This window comes from Buteo buteo, chromosome 32, assembly GCF_964188355.1.
Source record: "Buteo buteo chromosome 32, bButBut1.hap1.1, whole genome shotgun sequence".
Lineage (NCBI taxonomy): Eukaryota > Metazoa > Chordata > Aves > Accipitriformes > Accipitridae > Buteo > Buteo buteo.
In genome coordinates this window covers 1,212,672-1,231,414 of record NC_134202.1, presented here as the reverse complement: position 1 = coordinate 1,231,414, position 18,743 = coordinate 1,212,672, and the positions used below count along the sequence as shown (strand labels likewise).

The 18,743-nt window shown below is 65.7% G+C and overlaps 2 protein-coding genes across 3 annotated transcripts; one reads left to right on the top strand and one right to left on the bottom strand.

Moving 5' to 3' along the window:
* The first annotated feature begins 137 nt into the window (after positions 1-137).
* On the top strand, positions 138-8,916 carry LOC142026325 (antigen peptide transporter 1-like). Of its 2 annotated transcripts, XM_075019305.1 has the most exons (10): positions 912-1,175; positions 3,355-3,457; positions 3,545-3,881; positions 3,994-4,191; positions 4,955-5,083; positions 5,516-5,701; positions 6,208-6,381; positions 7,666-7,825; positions 7,893-8,029; positions 8,260-8,916. In XM_075019305.1, exons 1-10 carry the CDS (start codon positions 1,079-1,081, stop codon positions 8,761-8,763), a joined length of 2,025 nt encoding a protein of 674 aa, XP_074875406.1. In that variant the 5' UTR covers positions 912-1,078; the 3' UTR covers positions 8,764-8,916. The 2 variants fall into 2 exon arrangements, with proteins under 2 accessions (XP_074875405.1, XP_074875406.1); XM_075019304.1 differs by lacking the exon at positions 3,355-3,457 and having other exon boundaries at positions 138-1,175.
* A 3,209-nt stretch (positions 8,917-12,125) lies between these two features.
* LOC142026326 (class I histocompatibility antigen, F10 alpha chain-like) lies at positions 12,126-16,188 on the bottom strand. The gene is made up of 8 exons (XM_075019306.1): positions 16,054-16,188; positions 15,133-15,396; positions 13,647-13,922; positions 13,297-13,569; positions 13,110-13,211; positions 12,945-12,977; positions 12,613-12,645; positions 12,126-12,435 (listed from the first exon to the last, which is right to left on the bottom strand). Exons 1-8 carry the CDS (start codon positions 16,151-16,153, stop codon positions 12,422-12,424), a joined length of 1,095 nt encoding a protein of 364 aa, XP_074875407.1. The 5' UTR covers positions 16,154-16,188; the 3' UTR covers positions 12,126-12,421.
* Positions 16,189-18,743: the final 2,555 nt, after the last annotated feature.

Here is an 18,743-nt window from a genome sequence, read left to right as displayed (position 1 = left end):
GGGGGACACCCCCCCCCCCGCCGGTGCCCGGTGCCCCCCCGGCGATTCCCCGTGCCCCCCCCCCGGTGTGCGGAGCCCCCTCCCGGTGCCCCCCTCCCTTCCCGGTGCCCCCCAGGCGGTTCCCGGTGTGTGTCCCCCCCCCCATCCCCCCCCGGTACCATGCGCAGCCGCCGCCGGTCCCGCCCCGCTCGGGTTTCGCTTTCCGAGAAACGGCGGCGGCTGCCGGGAGGGACCGGGACCGGGACCGGGACCGAGACCGGGACCGGAACAGGGACCGAGACCGGGACAGAGACCGCGACAGGGACAGAGACCGGGACCGGGACAGAGACCGGGACCGGGTCCGGGACCGAGACCGGGACCGGGACCGGGACCGGGACCGAGACAGGGACAGGGACCGGGACCGGGACCGGGACAGAGACCGCGACAGGGACAGGGACAGAGACCGGGACCGAGACCAGGACCAGGACCGGGACCGGGACCAGGACCGAGACCGGGACCGAGACCGAGACCGGGACCGGGACCGAGACCGGGACAGGGACCGGGACAGAGACAGAGACCGGGACCGAGACCGGGACCGGGACCGGGACAGAGACCGAGACCGGGACAGAGACCGGGACAGGGACAGGGACCGAGACCGGGACAGAGACCAGGACCAGGACCGGGACCGAGACCGGGACCGGGACAGAGACAGAGACCGGGACCGAGACCGGGACCAGGACAGAGACCGAGACCGGGACCGGGACCGAGACCGGGACAGGGACCGGGACAGAGACCGAGACCGGGACCGGGACCGAGACCAGGAGCGAGACCGGGACCTGGATCAGGAACAGGACCGGGACCGGGACCGAGACCGAGACCGGGACAGAGACCAGAACCGGGACCGGGACCGGGACCAGGGAGAAGAGCCCCGGGAGCAGAACCGGAGCAGGGACACCGGCACCAGGAGTACACCAGGACCGGAGCGGGGCGCACCAGGAGCAGAACCGGGACCGGACCGGAGCAGACCGGAGGCGCACCGGATTACACCGGCACCGAACCGGAGCAGGCTGGGTGACACCGGCACCGAACCGGAGCAGCGATGGGGGTGACCCCAACCCAGCAGCTCCTGACCCTGCTGAGCCCCGAGCGCCGGCGCTGCGCGGTGGTGGCAGCGCTGATGGCGGCCTCGGTCCTCGGTACCGGAGGGGGGGCAGCACCCGGTTTGGGGGGGCAGCACCCAGTGGGGGGGATGCTGTGAGCGGGGGGGGGGGCAGCACCCAGTTTGGGGGGGCAGCACCCAGTGGGGGGGATGCTGTGAGCTATAGCGGGGGGGGGGGAGAAGCACCCAGCTTTGAGGGGGGCAGCAACGAGCTTGGGGGGGGGGGTCCAGCACCCAGTGGGGGGATGCTGTGAGCTATGGGGGGGGGGGGCAGCACCCAGTTTGGGGGGGCAGCACCCAGTGGGGGGGATGCTGTGAGCTAGGGGGGGGGGGCAGCACCCGGTTTGGGGGGGCAGCACCCAGTGGGAGGGATGCTGTGAGCTATGGGGGGGGGGCAGCACCCGGTTTGGGGGGGCAGCACCCAGTGGGAGGGATGCTGTGAGCTATGGGGGGGGGGCAGCACCCAGTTTGGGGGGGCAGCACCCAGTGGGGGGGATGCTGTGAGCTATGGGGGGGGGGCAGCACCCAGTTTGGGGGGGATGCTGTGAGCTAGGGGGGGGGCAGCACCCAGTTTGGGGGGGCAGCACCCAGTGGGGGGGATGCTGTGAGCTATGGGGGGGGGGAGCAGCACCCAGCTTTGAGGGGGGCAGCAACGAGCTTGGGGGGGGGGTCCAGCACCCAGTGGGGGGATGCTGTGAGCTATGGGGGGGGGGGGCAGCACCCAGTTTGGGGGGGCAGCACCCAGTGGGGGGGATGCTGTGAGCTACGGGGGGGGGGCAGCACCCGGTTTGGGGGGGCAGCACCCAGTGGGAGGGATGCTGTGAGCTATGGGGGGGGGGCAGCACCCAGTTTGGGGGGGCAGCACCCAGTGGGGGGGATGCTGTGAGCTGGGGGGGGGCAGCACCCAGTGGGGGGGATGCTGTGAGCTATGGGGGGGGGGGCAGCACCCAGTTTGGGGGGGCAGCACCCAGTGGGGGGGATGCTGTGAGCTATGGGGGGGGGGCAGCACCCAGTTTGGGGGGGCAGCACCCAGTGGGGGGGATGCTGTGAGCTATGGGGGGGGGCAGCACCCAGTTTGGGGAGGCAGCACCCAGTGGGGGGGATGCTGTGAGCTATGGGGGGGGCCAGCACCCAGTTTGGGGGGGCAGCACCCAGTGGGGGGGATGCTCTGAGCTATGGGGGGGGGGCAGCACCCAGTTTGGGGGGGCAGCACCCAGTGGGGGGGATGCTCTGAGCTTTGGGGGGGGGCAGCACCCAGTTTGGGTGGGCAGCACCCAGTGGGGGGGATGCTGTGAGCTATGGGGGGGGGGCAGCACCCAGTTTGGGGGGGCAGCACCCAGTGGGGGGGATGCTGTGAGCTATGGGGGGGGGGAGCAGCACCCAGCTTTGAGGGGGGCAGCAACGAGCTTGGGGGGGCGGGGTCCAGCACCCAGTGGGGGGGATGCTGTGAGCTATGGGGGGGGGGGCAGCACCCAGTTTGGGGGGGCAGCACCCAGTGGGGGGGATGCTGTGAGCTATGGGGGGGGGGCAGCACCCAGTTTGGGGGGGCAGCACCCAGTGGGGGGGATGCTGTGAGCTAGGGGGGGGCGGCAGCACCCGGTTTGGGGGGGCAGCACCCAGTGGGGGGGATGCTGTGAGCTAGGGGGGGGCGGCAGCACCCGGTTTGGGGGGGCAGCACCCAGTGGGGGGGATGCTGTGAGCTAGGGGGGGGGGCAGCACCCAGTTTGGGGGGGCAGCACCCAGTGGGGGGGATGCTGTGAGCTATGGCGGGGGGGGGGAGCAGCACCCAGCTTTGAGGGGGGCAGCAATGAGCTTGGGGGGGGGGGGGTTCCAGCACCCAGTAGGGGATGCTCTGAGCTTTGGGGAGGGCAGCACCCAGTTTGGGGGAGCAGCACCCAGTGGGGGGGATGCTGTGAGCTATGGCGGGGGGGGGGGAGAGAAGCACCCAGCTTTGAGGGGGGCAGCAACGAGCTTGGGGGGGGGGGTCCAGCACCCAGTGGGGGATGCTCTGAGCTTTGGGGGGGGGCAGCACCCAGTTTGGGGGGGCAGCACCCAGTGGGGGGGATGGGGGAGGGCAGGTGGGTGCATCCCCAGCCCCTTGAGGTCACACTGTGGGGTCCCCATCACCCTGGGGGGTGGGTGACGGTGACACAGACCTGGGGGGGGGGGGGGCCCATCACCCTAAAGCCGTGTCCACCCCTCCTCCACCCTGGCAGGGGAGGTGGCCGTCCCTTACTTCGTGGGGCACGTCACCGACTGGGTGGCCAGCGAGGACGAGGTGGCGGCCGCCTGGTCCATGGCCGTGCTGGGGCTCAGCAGGTAGGACGGTGACACCGGGAATGTCACACGGGGTGACGGGTGACACGCATGTCCCCACGCTAAGCCACTCTGGTGCTACCGCCGCAGCGCTGCCACCGAGTTCGCCTGCGACGTCACGTACGCGGGGACGTTGAGCCGGGTGTTGGGGCGTCTCCAACGGCGCGTCTTCGCCGCCGTCCTGCGATGGGATGTCACCTCCCTGCAGGCGATGGGGACTGGGGCAGTGACGGCGAGGGTGACAGGGGACGTGGAGGCCACCCACGCGGCGGTGGCCGAGGTGCTCAACATCTTGCTGTGGTACCTGGCACGGGGCGTTTGTCTCCTGGTCACCATGGCATGGTTGTCACCCCGCCTGGCCTTTGTCACCCTCCTGTCACTGCCCGTCCTCCTCCTGCTGCCCCGGGGCATCGGCAAGATCCAGCAGGTACCGGGGGGGGGGGGGAGGACACACAATATGGGTCCCTTGTCCCCTCCCCACTCCCCCTGTCCCCCCTCCTTTGCGCCCGCCGGCCCTGAGGTGACGCCGCTGTCCCCAGGGGTTGTCACGGCAGGTGCAGGAGGGGCTGGCGGGTGCCACCAAGGTGGCAGTGGAGACTTTCCAGGCCATGGCCACCGTCCGCAGCTTCGCTCATGAGGCCGGGGCGGCCGAGCGGTACCACCAGCGCCTGCGCCACGTCTATCGGCTGGAGAGGAAGGAGGCGGCCATCTACGCGGCCACCGTCTGGGCCAGCGGGGTATGGGGACACGGGACGCGGTGGCACAGGGGCTGGGGGAAGTGATGGTGTGGGAGCAGCGGGGCGCGGGGACGTGGTGGCGTGGGGATGGGGGGCATAATGGCACAGGGCTGGGGGACGTGGGGGCACAGTGGCATGGGGCCGGAGGACGTGGGGATGGGGTGGCATGGGGCTGGGGGATGTGGGAGGTGGGGTGGCACAGGGGCTGGGGGAGTTGATGCCGTGGGGGCGGTGGGACATGGGGATGGGGTGGCTTGGGGACAGGGGACATGGGGACGTAGCGGCATGGGGATAGGAGATGTGATGGCATGGGGGTGATGGGACGTGGGACCGTGGTGGCATGGGGCTGGGGGACGTGGGGATGGGGTGGCATGGGGCTGGGAGACGTGATGGCACAGGGATGGAGGACAAGGGGACATGGTGGCACGGGGACAGGGGACGTGGATGCGGTGGTATGTGGCTAAGGGACACGATGGCGTGATGGTTAGGGGACATGGGGACATGGTGGCAGGGGGTTAGGGGACATGATGTGGGGACATCAGGACACGGGGCATGACAGCGCAGGGGCTCTGGGGCACAGGGGCTTGGTGACGTGGGGGATGTGACATATCTGGGACATGGAGGCAACGTGACGGCACAGGGGAGGTGACAGAGCAAGGCTGGGACCTCGGTGTCCCTGCGGAGAGGTGGCTGCGGTGAGGAGGGTGACGGGGACACCCCCGGCAGTGTCCCCCCAGTGGTGACCTCCCTGCCATGTCCCCAGTTCTCGGCGCTGGCCCTGAAGTTGGGGCTCCTCTGCTACGGGGCGCAGCTGGTGTCCACGGGGACCATCACCACCGGGGACCTTGTCACCTTCCTCATCTACCAGATGCAGTTCACCGAGGCCTTGGAGGTAAGCCCATGGGGACGCCGAGTCCCCAACGTCCTCCCCACTGTGTCCCCAAGCCCATTCCCCATGTCCCTGCACCCTCCCCACTGTGTCCCCGTGCCAGTCCCAGTGTCCCCCCCATGGCCACCTGTGTCCCCATGCCCTCCCCACCACGTCCCTGTGTCCTCTGCTGTGTCCTCGTATCCTCTCTGCCACGTCCCCACGCTGGTCCCACCATGTCCCTGTGCCCTCCCATGTCCCCCCACCAAGTCCCTGTGTCCTCCCCGTCCCCACACCCTCCCAGCGGTGTCCCCATGCCCATTCCCCATGTCCCCACATCCTTCTGGACTCATCCCCATCCCTGTCCTCCGTGTCCCCACACCCTCCCGGCCACGTCCCCATGCTTGTTCCCCATGTCCCCATGCTCTCCTAGCCGTGTCCCCTCTGTGTCCTCAGGTCCTGCTCAGATACTACCCCAACCTGACCAAGGCCGTGGGCTCCTCAGAGAAGATCTTTGAGTTCCTGGACCAGGAGGAGCAGGTGGCACCCGCGGAGAAGCCGGAACCCAATAGCGTGCGGGGCCACCTCCAGCTTGAGGATGTCTGGTTCTCCTACCCCGAGCACCAAGAGCCCATCCTCAAGGTGGGCACGGGGACAGGGCGGGGGACGCGGGGACTCGATGGGGGAACGTGGTGGGGAGGGCATGGGGACAAGGGGGGAGGGCATAGGGACATGGCATGGGGACACAGGGACACGGTGGGGAGGGCATGGGGACGTGGCGGGGACGTGGCAGGGGGACACGGTGGGGAGGGCGCGGGGATGCGGTGGGGAGAGTGTGGGGACAGAGTGGGGAGGGCATTGGGACAGGGCACGGGGACCGAGAGGCGGTGGGGAGGGAGTGGGGACACGGCGGGGGGACACGGTGACACGGTGGGGAGGGCATGGGGGTGTGGACGAGGAGGGGAGGGTGTGGGGACACGGCCGGGGGACATGGGGAGGGCGTGGGAACATGGCTGGGGGGCCGAGAGGTGGTGGGGAGGACGTGGGGACATGGCGAGGGGACATGGAGACATGGTGGGGAGGGCGTGGGGGGGCCGGGGACACTGTGGGAGGGGGCACGGGGGCGTCACCTCTGTCCGTTCCCCCAGGGCGTGTCCCTGGAGCTGCGGCCCGGGGAGGTGCTGGCGGTGGTGGCCCCCCCGGGGGCAGGGAAGAGCACCCTGGTGTCCCTGGTCCTGTGCCTGCGCCCGCCGGGGGCCGGGCGGGTGCTGCTGGACGGTCGCCCCCTCCCTGCCCGCCAGCACCCCTACCAGCGCTGCCAGGTGCCACCGCCGCCCTGCGGCACGATGTCCCCGGCGGGTGCCGCCGCCACCCCCTGTGTCCCCAGCTATCGCCCATGGGTCCTGCCCAACCACCCCCCCGTCCCACCAGCCGTCCCCAGTGGGTCCCCACCCCATGTCACCAGCTGTCCCCAATGGGTGGCCCACTGCCACCCCCCATGTCACCAGCCGTCCCCAGTGGGTCCCCACTGCCACCCCATGTCACCAGCCGTCCCCAGTGGGTCCCCACCCCATGTCACCAGCTGTCCCCAGTGGGTCCCCACTGCCACCCCATGTCACCAGCTGTCCCCAATGGGTGGCCCACTGCCACCCCATGTCACCAGCTGTCCCCAGTGGGTCCCCACCCCATGTCACCAGCCGTCCCCAGTGGGTCCCCACTGCCACCCCCCATGTCACCAGCCGTCCCCAGTGGGTCCCCACTGCCACCCCATGTCACCAGCCATCCCCAGTGGGTCCCCACTGCCACACCATGTCACCAGCCGTCCCCAGTGGGTCCCCACTGCCACCCCCCATGTCACCAGCCATCCCCAGTGGGTCCCCACTGCCACCCCATGTCACCAGCTGTCCCCAATGGGTGCCCCACTGCCACACCATGTCACCAGCTGTCCCCAATGGGTGGCTCACTGCCACCCCCCATGTCACCAGCCGTCCCCAGTGGGTCCCCACTGCCACACCATGTCACCAGCTGTCCCCAGTGGGTGCCCCACTGCCACCCCCCATGTCACCAGCTGTCCCCACCGAGGCCCCGCCACCACCCCGTGTCACCAGACATCCTTCCCGTGTCCACGCCATGTCCCCACCATCTCCCAACCACTTCTCCCACCGCGTCCCTCGCCGTGTCCCCAGCCATTCCCGCCATGTCCCCAACGCATCTCTGCTGTGTCCCCAGCTGTCCCCGCCACATCCCCAGCCGTCCCCGACGTGTCCCCAGTGCATCCCCAGCCGTCCCTGCCACGTCCCCAGCAGTGTCCCCAGCCATCCCCACTGTGCCCCCGCCGCGTCCCCACTGTGTCCCCAGGCGTCCCTGCCGTGTCCCCAGCAGTGTCCCCGGCCATCCCCACAATGTCCCTGCCGTGTCACCGCTGCATCCCTCCCGTGTCCTCGCCTGACCCCTCCACGTCCCTGCCACGTCCCCTGCCATGTCCCCACTGTGTCCTTCCCGCGTCCTCGCCTGACCCCTCCACGTCCCTGCCATGTCCCCTGCCACGTCCCCACCACATCCCCACCACGTCCCCACCGCGTCCCCAGCCGCCCCCTCCGCCGCAGGTGGCCGTCGTCCCCCAGGAGCCGGTGCTCTTCTCCCGCTCGCTCCACGCCAACATCGCCTACGGACCGGGGACCTGGAGCCGGGCAGAGGTGACGGTGGCAGCCCGCCGGGCGGGTGCCCACGCCTTCATCACCCGCCTGCCCCTGGGCTACGACACAGGTAGGAGCTGCGTCCCCCTCCTCCGTCGCCGTCCCCGCGTCCCCATCCTGAGCCCCGTCTCGCGCAGAGGTGGGCGAGCTGGGGGGGCAGCTCTCCGGGGGACAGCGGCAGGCGGTGGCCATCGCTCGTGCCCTGGTGCGGGACCCCGTCGTCCTCGTCCTCGATGAGCCCACCCGCGCCCTGGACGGCGAGAGCCAGCTGCAGGTAGGAGGTGACAGCCGTGTCCCCTCAGCCCCCCTGTCCGGCAGCACCCCGGTGGCCGCGAGTCCCCCTGGGTCCCCTCTTTCCGTCGGCCCCTGGGTCCCTGGTCCCGGGGTCCCCCGGGTCCCTGGCACGTGGGGTCCCCCGGGTCCCTGGCACGTGGGGTCCCCGCTCCCCGCGTCCCCCGGGTCCCCACACCGGGGGGTCCCCGCTGACGATGCCCCCCGCCGCAGGTGGAGCAGGAGATCTTCGGAGCCGCGAGGGCCGGGCGCGCGGTGCTGCTGGTGACGGGGCAGGTGGCCCTGGCCGTGCGGGCGCAGCGGGTGGCCGTGCTGGAGGGGGGACGACTGCGCGAGCTGGAGTCCCCCGAGGAGCTCCTGCGCCCCGGCAGCCGCTCCTGGTGCCTGCTGCAGGGCGGGGGACAAGGGGGGACAGCGGGGGACGGGGCCACGGGGAAGGAGGGGGACGGACAGCAGGAGCTGGGGACGGGGACACCAAGGGACGGGGACACCAAGGGGTGGGGACACCGAGGGATGGGGACACCGAGGGATGGGGACACCAAGGGATGGGGACATCAGGGGATGGGGACACCAGGGGATGGGGACAGTGGGAGCCAGGACGGGGACACTAAGACATGGGCTGGGGACACCAAGAGCAGGGATGGGGACACCGCAAACCAGGACAGGGACAGTGAGAGCAGGGATGGGGACGCCGAAAGCTGTGACAAGCGACCGTGACAGCTGTGATGGGGAGCACGGGTGCCAGGCTGGGCACCCTGCCATATCCCTGTTGCGTGACGGTGACCGGGCTGCCACCGGGTGCCAGCAAGGCTGCTGAGCAGCAGAGCTGGCTGGAGGACACAGAGGTTGAAATAAATTCTCCTGTTTGTAGCCAGGATGTGTTGGGGGACCCTGGAGCTGCGGAAGCGGGGTGGGGGGTGGAAAGGGCTGCAGGCATGGGGGGTGCAGGGATAGGGGCAGCAATGGGGTGGCCAGGGGTGGGGGGAGGGAGGCTCTGCCCCTGTTGGGACAGAAATTTGTACGAAATAAAGCAGATTTGCTCCAGAGAGGAGCTGGCTGGAGTGAAGGGATGGGGGAGCCGCCTGGCCCGGCTGTGGAGTCTTGGGTACCGAAGCCATGCGCTCACCCTCCGGTTGTCACTGTCACTATGGGAAGCGCGTGGCGCTGGCCTCGGTGTGAGATAATTAATCTGCCGGCCTCCCCCTCGTGACAGCGCAGCCAACTGCCCGTTAGACCACAGAGGCTTCACTCGCTTGAGGCCGGCGCATTGTTCATGGCGATGAAGGACCCGAGCGATGGCTGCAGTGCTCGGGTCAGGGCCAACCCTCCATCACAAGCCCACCCATAAGTTGTCTCAATGTCCCACGCACCCCCCAAGCTGTGAACAGCTCACGATGATGTTCCCAGTCCAGGTCTACCTGAACCACTCCCATTTTTTGCCGCCTGGTCTACTCGGTCCTTGCGTTGATGTTCTCCAGGGACGTGGCTCTCGGACATCGACGTGATGGGGCTCTACCCAGGCAGCAAGGTCCTGCCGCCGTAATGCAGCAGCCCAGAGGGGTTTACCTCTGCGACCATCGCTGCAGCCACCCCACAGGCCATTGGCCACCCTCTACTAGTCAGTAGGGAGACAGAGAACGGGCCACGTTTCTCAGGCAGCAAGCTCGAGGGCCAGCTGGGTGGCTTTGACTTCTGCAGCGCCCCTCGAAAGATGAAAGGTGGAGAGAGACTTCTCACCAAGGCCTGTAGTGACAGGACAAGCGCCGTGGTTTGAAACTGGAAGAGACACAAGACACGTTTGGACAAAAGAAATGTTTCATGATGAGGGTGGTGAGGTGCTGGACCAGGTTGCCCAGAGGAGTCGTGGACACCCCGTCTTTGGGAGCGTTCAAGGTGAGATGGGACAAGAGGAAATGGCCTCAAGTTGCACCAGGGAAGGTTTAGAATGGATTTTAGGAGAAACGTCTTCACTGAAAGGGTTGTCAGGCACTGGAACAGGCTGCCCAGGGAAGTGGTGGACTCAGCACCCAGCACCTCATGTCCTTCTTGTAGTGAGGGGCCCAAAACCGCACACAGGACTCGAGGTGCGGCCTCACCAGTGCCAAGTACAGGGGGACGAGCACTTCCCTAGTCCTGCTGGCCACGCCATTTCTGACACAAGCCAGGATGCTCTTGGCTGCCTTGGCCACCTGGGATACATCTCTGTATCTACAGTGGCCCACCGGTGCCTCTGTGGATCCCTGAAGTATCTTCACTCCCTTGAAGTATCTTCCTTCCAAGTCAGGGGGCTGATGTGCCAGGCCATCGAATCTCTTTGTCCCTTTCCCCTGCCCAGCTGGGGACAGGACCCCTCGTCCTGATCAGAGCATTCGTCACCTGACTCCTGCAACTCCAAACCAAAACCCTTTTCACCCCAAGAGGAGCCCACGTCTCTCTCGTCCAGGCTCCGTTGCCAGAACTAGTCACAGGCACGATCCTACGGTGGTCCAGCATGGTCCTTCCATGGTACTGGGTGTGACGGTCGACCCCATGTGGACATAAGTCCACTGGATCAGGATCAGAAGGAGGAGAGGTGTCCTCAGCCCATCTACTGTACCTCGGGAATTGCTCGACAGCCACCGGAGCAGCCATCTTCCTGGATGGTCCCTTTTTTGCCACTGTTTTTCCCCCACAATTCTTGCCCATGGGGTCCCCCTTCCTCGTGTCCTCCCCACGATCACGCAGACAGAACCCTCCCGGGTGGCACATGGTGTGCGCCCACGGCCCCGTTGCGTTGAGCAGGCTCCTGGTAGCCGAGATGCTGGCCTCTAGGTGCAAGGAGGGAGATTCTCCACCTTCTCTTCGAGTGGCCGGACCTTGGGGAACAGTTTGTCCACAGCTGAGACAAAAACCCATGGTGGCGAGGGGGAACAGAGGTCCTCCTTGAATTGCTGCAGCTGGCAGACCAGTCCATGGGCAGTTGGAGCCTCCAAGTCTACCCAGTCCACCACGGCTGGGTTGCTGGTGCACATCGATGCGCTCCGTACAAGCATCCGCCATGCAGACCTCGTGCACTGGAAGTCATCCTGATCTTTGGGGGAGCAATTCTTGCCCAGGTCACTGTGGACCACTGCAAACACCCTCAGGTACCGGGTATGTTCCTCTCTGGTAGACCACTGACCTCGCTGGGTTACAGGATCTTCCTTGAGTGGAGACTTTGCTTTCACACTCAGTAAGAGCCACCTCCAGACGTGACGGGTGGCTGCCCCTCTTCCCATCCATCAAGCCCACAGTCCCTAGCAATGGATCCCAGCTGCTGGGCTTCCCTACCTTCTAGTTCCAGCCTGTCAGCCCCACCATCCCAGCATCGGAGCAACCAGGGAGCGAATGTCATCACCTGGCTGACAGACACAACCGTTCCCTGTATCTCGCAGCCCGCTCAGGGATAGGGACCAGGTCGTTCTGCCTCTGCCCCCTCTCAGGGGAAGAGTCCACTGTGTGGACTTCACTGGGACCCCTTGACTGCAAGAGCAGCTATGACAGTTCAGAGTGGAGCCCCTGGTTTAGTCGCAGTGACCGTTTGCATGGCCTCAAACCGGGAGACGTTTGTCTCCATGCCTGTCTGTGTGGCCTCAGACCAGGAGATCCTCTTCTCGGTGCCTGCCTGCGTGGCTTCAGAGCTGGCCACCTCCACTGTAGGGACACCAATACCCAGCCAGTTCCTGAGGAAAAGCTGGGCAGTCCCCCTCAACACCCTCTTTTCCCTTTTTATCATTGAGTATGACACGATACAGCCTGCAATCTCTCTTGTTAGTTTGGGTCATCTGCCTGGTTGTGTCCCCTCTCAGCAGCTTGCGCATCCCCCATCTATGCACCGGGGGAGCCAAGTGAGAAACAGAGAAGGCCTCGATGCTGTGCCAACACTGTTCACATCCATCGCTGTGTTACCAACACTGTTCTGGTCACAAATCCTAAACATTGCACCGTGCTGGACTGTGATGAAGAAAATAACTCTATCCTAGCCAAAACCAGCACAGAGCTCGACCTGAGAATGCACTGGAGCCCAGTCACCGCGTGAGGAGACACAGCCCGACACAGGATGGGGACCAGCATTTATTGTGCACGCCAGGAAATGTACACAAGCGGAAGAAATCAGTTGTAACCTCAAAATTAAAGAACATCATTGGTAATAACTGCAGCTCTCAATTTTAAAAGTATCAGAAAATAGGATGTCCACCCACCCAGAAGAGCCACCACCACAGCCAGGGGTGGGCAAGCGCAGCGTGACAAGCTCTCTCTGCAGGCAGCTCTCAGCCTCCTCCAGCACCTCTCTGCGTCCAGCCGGCGAGAGGGCAGGGGGCTGGATCCAACCACGCGCTGGCCCCTCGTGGAGCAGTTAGGCGGTGAGCCCTGCAGGGACGAGAGGAAGAGACAGTGTCACCCAGGGCCACTTCCCTGTCCCCAACCCGCTGCTCTGGGGGTCTTGGTGTCCCCCTCCCACAGCTGGTGTTCCTCTGGCTGTGGGTCCCACGGGGGAGCACAAAGAGCTGGGGTGCCCCGTCCATCCCCCCTGGTCCCACGCCATACCTGTGGCTGAGCTGTCAGCCCCGCCGGCCGTGCCTGTGAGGGAGAAACAGCCGTGAGCTGCCAGCCCCGTGCTCGCTACGGGCACGGTGCACGTGCCAGGAGCCGGCCCGGGAGCCGCGGCCACGCTGCAGCCACTGGGAGAGTAGGATGGAGCCGTGAGCACCAGAGAGGAGACACGATCTCTTCCATATGTCCCCACTATGGGGATTTAAAGAGGGGCAGCACGGGGAGGACAGGGGATCGGGAAATGCTGGCAGCGGCCAGAAACCTGAGCCACAAGACGGCCCCAGCACTGGGCAGCGGCTGGATCCGGACCTGCTGCCGCTACTCACCTGATGGTGGGTTATAACCCTTCTTCTTCCTCCCTGCAGAGAGAAAGAGGCATCAGCATCCACTGTGGCCACCAAGCTCAGAAGCTCCCCAGAGCACAGCAGCTCAGGCCCGCAGCCCCTGCCTTCCTCCCGCACCCCTCTGCCTCGCCGGCCCCATCACTTTACCTGATTTGTACTTCCAGAAGGCGAATCCGGCGATGATGGTGACCACAAGCACGATGGCAACAGCCAGCGCCAGGATGATGGTGAACAGGTTGGACTCCGTCTCTGGGGGAGAGCAGGACCGTGAGGAGGGGAAGGGGAACCACCCCAGCCCACCACCGCTCCACGTGCCCAAGGTCTCCGGGCTCACCCCACGCGAAGAGGCCGGGCTCGGGCAGGCTGGCGTGCTCCACGCGGCACCGGTACTTGTCCTTCTCCTCTGGAAGGGCCTCGATGGAGGCCCAGGTGTAGTAGGTGCCATCGCTGTTGGGCGCGATGCCGCCCCGCTCGGTCTCCTGGTCCCTGACCTCGCCGTCCTTCAGCCAGCTGACGCCGATGGGCCGCGGGTAGAAGCCGTAAGCGCGGCAGTACAAGGTCAGGATCCCGCTGGCCTCCTTCCCTGACACTCGGACCACGGGGGGCTCTGGGGAGGGGGTGGCGGTGAGAGCCGGCACACGCACCCACAGCAGCCCGTCCCCAGGGTCCCCGTCTCGCCCTCACCTTTCCTCTCCAGCACGGCCTGCCCGTAGCTCACGTATTTCCTCAGCCACTCGATGCAGGTGTTCTTCAGGTAGTGCTTCCACCGCTCAGCTTCACTCCCGTCCTCCTCCCACTTCCTCTTGGTGATTTGTGCCGCCGCGTCTGCCGCGGTGAATGTCATCGTGTCCATGTCGAAGGCGATGAAATCCTTCCCATCGCAGGCGTCCTGCCAATACCCCCTGGTGCTGCCGTCCTCCAGGATGTCACAGCCGTACATGCGCTGCAGCGTTTGAGCCCCTGAAACACGACCAGGGAAATGGGGCTGAGGGGCTGCTGCAGCCCTGGGCCTTCAGTGGGGCACGGACCCCCCGGCAGTGCCCCCCGCCCCAACCCTGCATGACCCTTGGGGGCACTGGGTACCGGCACGAGAGCTGCCCACCATCCTGCCCGGGGCCCACAGCACTCGGGGTGACTGTCGTGGTTCCAGCCCAGCCGGTAACAAAGGACCACGCGGCCGCTCGCTCACTCCTCCCACCCCCCTCAGGTGCGATAGGGAGGAGACAGAGGAGAGAAAAGGGAAAAAAAAACCCCAAACAAAAAAAACCCAGAACCTCGAGGGTTGAGCTAACGGTGGGACAACACAAAAAAAAAGTTACAACAACAACGGTACTAATGAAAGAATATACAAAAGAGTGATGCACAGTGCAACTGTTCCCCACCCAGAACTCGACACTCCGCCATTTTCCCCCACCGAAACTCAAGAGGACTCCCCCCGGACCGCTCCCCATTTATATACTGAGCATGATGTCCCATGGTATGGAATAGCTCCTTGGCTAGTTCAGGTCAGCTGCCCCGGCCATGCCCCCCACCTCCCAGGTTCCTGTAAAATTTAACTCTCTCCCAGCCGAACCCAGGACAGTGTCACGTAAAGCCATGACGCAGACCCCCTGCACCCAGGACGTGGCTGGGCTGGCACCCAGCCCCACGGCACCCCGGGACAGCACGGGGCTGGGCCGGGTCCCAAATGCTGGGGTCGGGGACGATAAGGAGATGGGATGGGGTGGGGGGAAGCCCCTCTGGCTCTGGGATGGGGGCCTCAGCACCATGGGGTGGGCAAGGGCCTGGGACACTGGGGGTGGGAGCCCCTCTGGTTCTGGGGGTCTCGACTGCCGTGGGGATGGTGAGGGGCTGGGACGTGGCCGCCGCTCCTGGGCTGGGGTCCTGGGCACTGTGTGTGTGTGGTGGGGCGATGCGCTGGGCTGGGGTGGCCAGAAGCCCCCCCTGGATCCAGGACAGGGGATCCCAAGCACTGTGGGGCTGGGACAGGGCAGCCGGGACCCCCTCGGGCTGGGGGACAGGGCGGCTGGGAGCCCTCTGCCAGTGACACCAGGCAGGGAAGGGCCGGCACAACACGGGGCAGCAGCGTGGGGCAGGGCAGGACCTTGGAGAAGCGGGGAGGAACTCTGCTGTGCTACTGAGTTTCAGCCCCCCAGAGCCCCACACTCACTCCCGCTCTGGTTGTAGCGGTTCCGCACTGTGTCCAGGTTGATGCGGTCAATCTGCTGATTGCTCTGTCCTCTCTGGGTCTCTCTGTCCCAGTACTGCTGGTCCAGGTTGTCCGCCATCCAGTCTGCCTGGGGCACCATCCTCCCCGTCTCGCTGTCGTAGTGTACAATGAGGTTCCCGTCCACGTACCCCACTTCCATAAACTGGGGCACTCCCGGGCTGGGCTCTGACACGGCAACGTCGAAGTAGCGCAGGGAGTGGAATCCTGTGGGGACACAGGGAGTGGTTAGAGGTGGGGGGCAGTGGGGCTGGGGGGAGGCAGGGGTGAGGGGTCCCAGGGGTGGGCACTGAGGCTGGGTGGGGGTCCCAGGGGAGCAGATTGGGGTGATGGGGGGGGGGGAACACAGCTTCAGGGGGATGGGACTGGTGGGGAGATGTTGGGGGAGAGAGTTGTGGGCGGGAGGGGGGTCCTGGTTCCTGGGAAGGGGAGCCCAGCGGGGTCCTGCTATCAAGGAAAGGGGGGTCCAAGGGGGTCCAAGGGGTGGGGGACCCGGGGTGCCCGGGAAGGGGGGGCCAGGGAGGTCCCGGTGTCCAAGAAAGCAGATCTGGGGGAGGGTCTGGGGGAGCAGGAAGGGGGTCCGAGGCAGGGTGGGGGAGTTCTGGGTCCCGGTTCTGGGAAATGGGGGTCCGGGGCGGGGGGGAGGGTGTCCGGGAAGGGCGAAGCGGAGGTGTGGGGGAGCGTTCCCAGGGGGTCTCTGGGACCGGGGTGGTGGGAAAGGGGGGGGGCGAAGGGGTCCCGGTGCCCGGCAGGGTCCGCGGTGCCAAGAGAAGGGCGGTCCGGGGGGGTCCCCGTGCCCAGGAACGGGGGTCCAGGGGGTGCCCGGGGGGGTGGGGGGTCCTCCCGCCTCCCCGCCCCACTCACCGCTCGCCGCCCCGACGAGGACCCCCAGCAGCAGCCCCAGCCCCAGCCCCAACCCCAGCCCCGGTCCCGGTCCCGGTCCCGGTCCCGGTCTCGGCCCCATCGCTCCGCTCCGCTCCGGCCCCGCTCGGACTGTGAAACGCCGCGACGGCTCAAGCCCCGCCCCCTCCCCGCCATTGGCTCCGCTCCCTCCCGTCCGCCAATGGCAGCCTGGAGCCGCCGCGGACGTCACCGGGTGCCGGGCAGATCGCGTTCCCGCGGGTTGGAAGCGAAAGCGAAAGCGCCGGGCGAAGGGCGAGGGGCGAAGGGGGGGAAGGGACTGGGGACCCGCGGGACCCCCGGCACCCACCCACCCCCGGGACCCTCGGAGCCCACCCCCGGGACCCTCCCCACCCCCACCCGGGGTCCTCCAGCGTCCCCCAGTGTCGCCCAGTGTCCCCCAGCGTCCCCGTGTCCCCCAGCGTCCCCCAGCGTCCCCCAGTGTCCCCCAGTGCCCCCCAGTGTCGCCCAGTGTCCCCCAGTGTCCCCCAGTGTCCCCCACTGTCGCCCAGTGTCCCCCAGTGTCCTCCAGCGTCCCCCAGTGGCCCCCAGTGGCCCCCAGTGTCCCCATTCCCGCTGTCCCTCACACCAGTGTTCCCCTGAGACGGGGAACCAAAGAAACCTTAGCAGATACAGCCGATACGTGAATGTGGACCGGAATCGTTCAATAATTATCTAGCTTATAACAAAGTTAAAGACGTTTCGATAGAGGAAGACATGGGGATGAGAAGCGATGTTGAGCGTTTGCGTCGTTGAGGCTGGCTGGGACAGGAGATAGTCCCTGACAAGGACCAGCAGCGACTCCAAGAACCAGCCAAGACCGACCTCGGGGTTTGGAGAAATGCCACGGGGCAACTGAGTCTGCGCAGGGACAGCAGGTTAAGAGCTCACCGCGAAGAAGACATACAGCCTTCGTCTTCACGCCCACCAGACGACCCCATAAAGAGGCGCTGCGCAAGCGCAGTTGAGAGGAGACGGTGGAAAGGACTTCCTGGAGCTAATTTTAATATGAAGCGGGGATAGGTGATGCCAATGTGTAGGCGTATTGCGAAACTCTATGTATATGTAACGCTTGACTGTATAAATTTCAAGTGAACCGCCAAATCAGGTGCGCACGGCTTTGGTGGGACTACCCGCCGTGCTGCCCAGTGCTGAATGAACATACCTACTCTACAATCTCACCGACTGCGGAGTCTGTTTTCCGCACGTCACCCCGTACGGGTCGTCCCGCTCCTGCTGTCCCTCCTGCCCGCTGTCCCCAAGGGCTGGTGTCCCCCAGCCTGGTGGGTCCGGTACATTCTTCTCAGCACCCGTCTGTGAGACCTCGGAGCTGGAGACCTTCTCAGGGCCCTTATGGGTGACCTCGGAGCTGGAGTTCTTCTTCAGGGCCCTCATGGGTGACCTCGGAGCTGGAGTCCTTCTTCTTCAGGGCCCTCATGGGTGACCTCGGTGGGTTACAGGATCTTCCTTGAGTGGAGACTTTGCTTTCACACTCAGTAAGAGCCACCTCCAGACGTGACGGGTGGCTGCCCCTCTTCCCATCCATCAAGCCCACAGTCCCTAGCAATAGATCCCAGCTGCTGGGCTTCCCTACCTTCTAGTTCCAGCCTGTCAGCCCCACCATCCCAGCATCGGAGCAACCAGGGATCGAATGTCATCACCTGGCTGACAGACACAACCGTTCCCTGTATCTCGCAGCCCGCTCAGGGATAGGGACCAGGTCGTTCTGCCTCTGCCCCCTCTCAGGGGAAGAGTCCACTGTGTGGACTTCACTGGGACCCCTTGACAGCAAGAGCAGCTATGACAGTTCAGAGTGGAGCCCCTGGTTTAGTCGCAGTGACCGTTTGCATGGCCTCAAACCGGGAGACGTTTCTCTCGGCGCCCATCTGCACGGCCTCATATCAGACCTTCTCAGTGCCCGACTGCATGGTCTCGGAGCAAGAGACCTTCTTCTCAACGTCAGGGTCTGTGGCCTTGGAGCAAGAGCCCTTCTTATCAGTGCCCATCTGTGTGACCTCGGACCAAGAGCCCTTCTTATCTGTGCCCATCTGCGTGGCCTCAGCGCAAGAGACCTTGTTATCTGTTCCCATCTGTGTGGCCTTGGAGCAAGGGACCTTCTTATCAGTGCTCATCTGTACGACCTCAGACCAGGAGACCCTCTTCTCAATGCCTGCCTGCGTGGCCTCAGACCTCGCCACCTCCACCACAAGGATGCCAATACCCAGCTAGTTCCTGAGGAAAAGCTGGCCAGTCCCCCTCAACACCCTCTTTTCCTTTTTTGTCATTGAGTACAACAGGATACGGCCTGCAATGTCTCGTTAGTTTGGGTCATCTGCCTGGTTGTGTCCCCTCTCAGCAGCTTGCGCATCCCCCATCTATGCACCGGGGGAGCCGAGTGAGAAACAGAGAAGGCCTCGATGCTGTGCCAACACTGTTCACATCCATCGCTGTGTTACCAACACTGTTCTGGTCACAAATCCTAAACACCGCACCGCGTTGGACTATGATGAAGAAAATCAACTCTATCCTAGCCAAAACCAGCGCAGCCCTCGACCCGAGGATGCGAGCGCAGCCCAGTCACCGCGTGAGGAGACACAGCCTGACACAGGATGGGGACCAGCATTTATTGTGCACGCCAAGAAATGTACACACGT

Excerpts from the sequence above, each read along its gene's own strand:
- LOC142026326 (XM_075019306.1), bottom strand. The coding sequence starts at position 16,153 with ATGGGGCCGAGACCGGGACCGGGACCGGGACCGGGACCGGGGCTGGGG. Across the intron at positions 15,397-16,053 it reads CCTCGTCGGGGCGGCGAGCG|GATTCCACTCCCTGCGCTAC; the intron begins GTGAGTGGGGCG and ends GTGTCCCCACAG. Across the intron at positions 13,212-13,296 it reads GCCCGGCCTCTTCGCGTGGG|AGACGGAGTCCAACCTGTTC; the intron begins GTGAGCCCGGAG and ends GCTCTCCCCCAG.
- LOC142026325 (XM_075019304.1), top strand. The coding sequence starts at position 160 with ATGCGCAGCCGCCGCCGGTCCCGCCCCGCTCGGGTTTCGCTTTCCGAG. Across the intron at positions 5,084-5,515 it reads AGTTCACCGAGGCCTTGGAG|GTCCTGCTCAGATACTACCC; the intron begins GTAAGCCCATGG and ends CTGTGTCCTCAG. Across the intron at positions 6,382-7,665 it reads ACCCCTACCAGCGCTGCCAG|GTGGCCGTCGTCCCCCAGGA; the intron begins GTGCCACCGCCG and ends CCTCCGCCGCAG.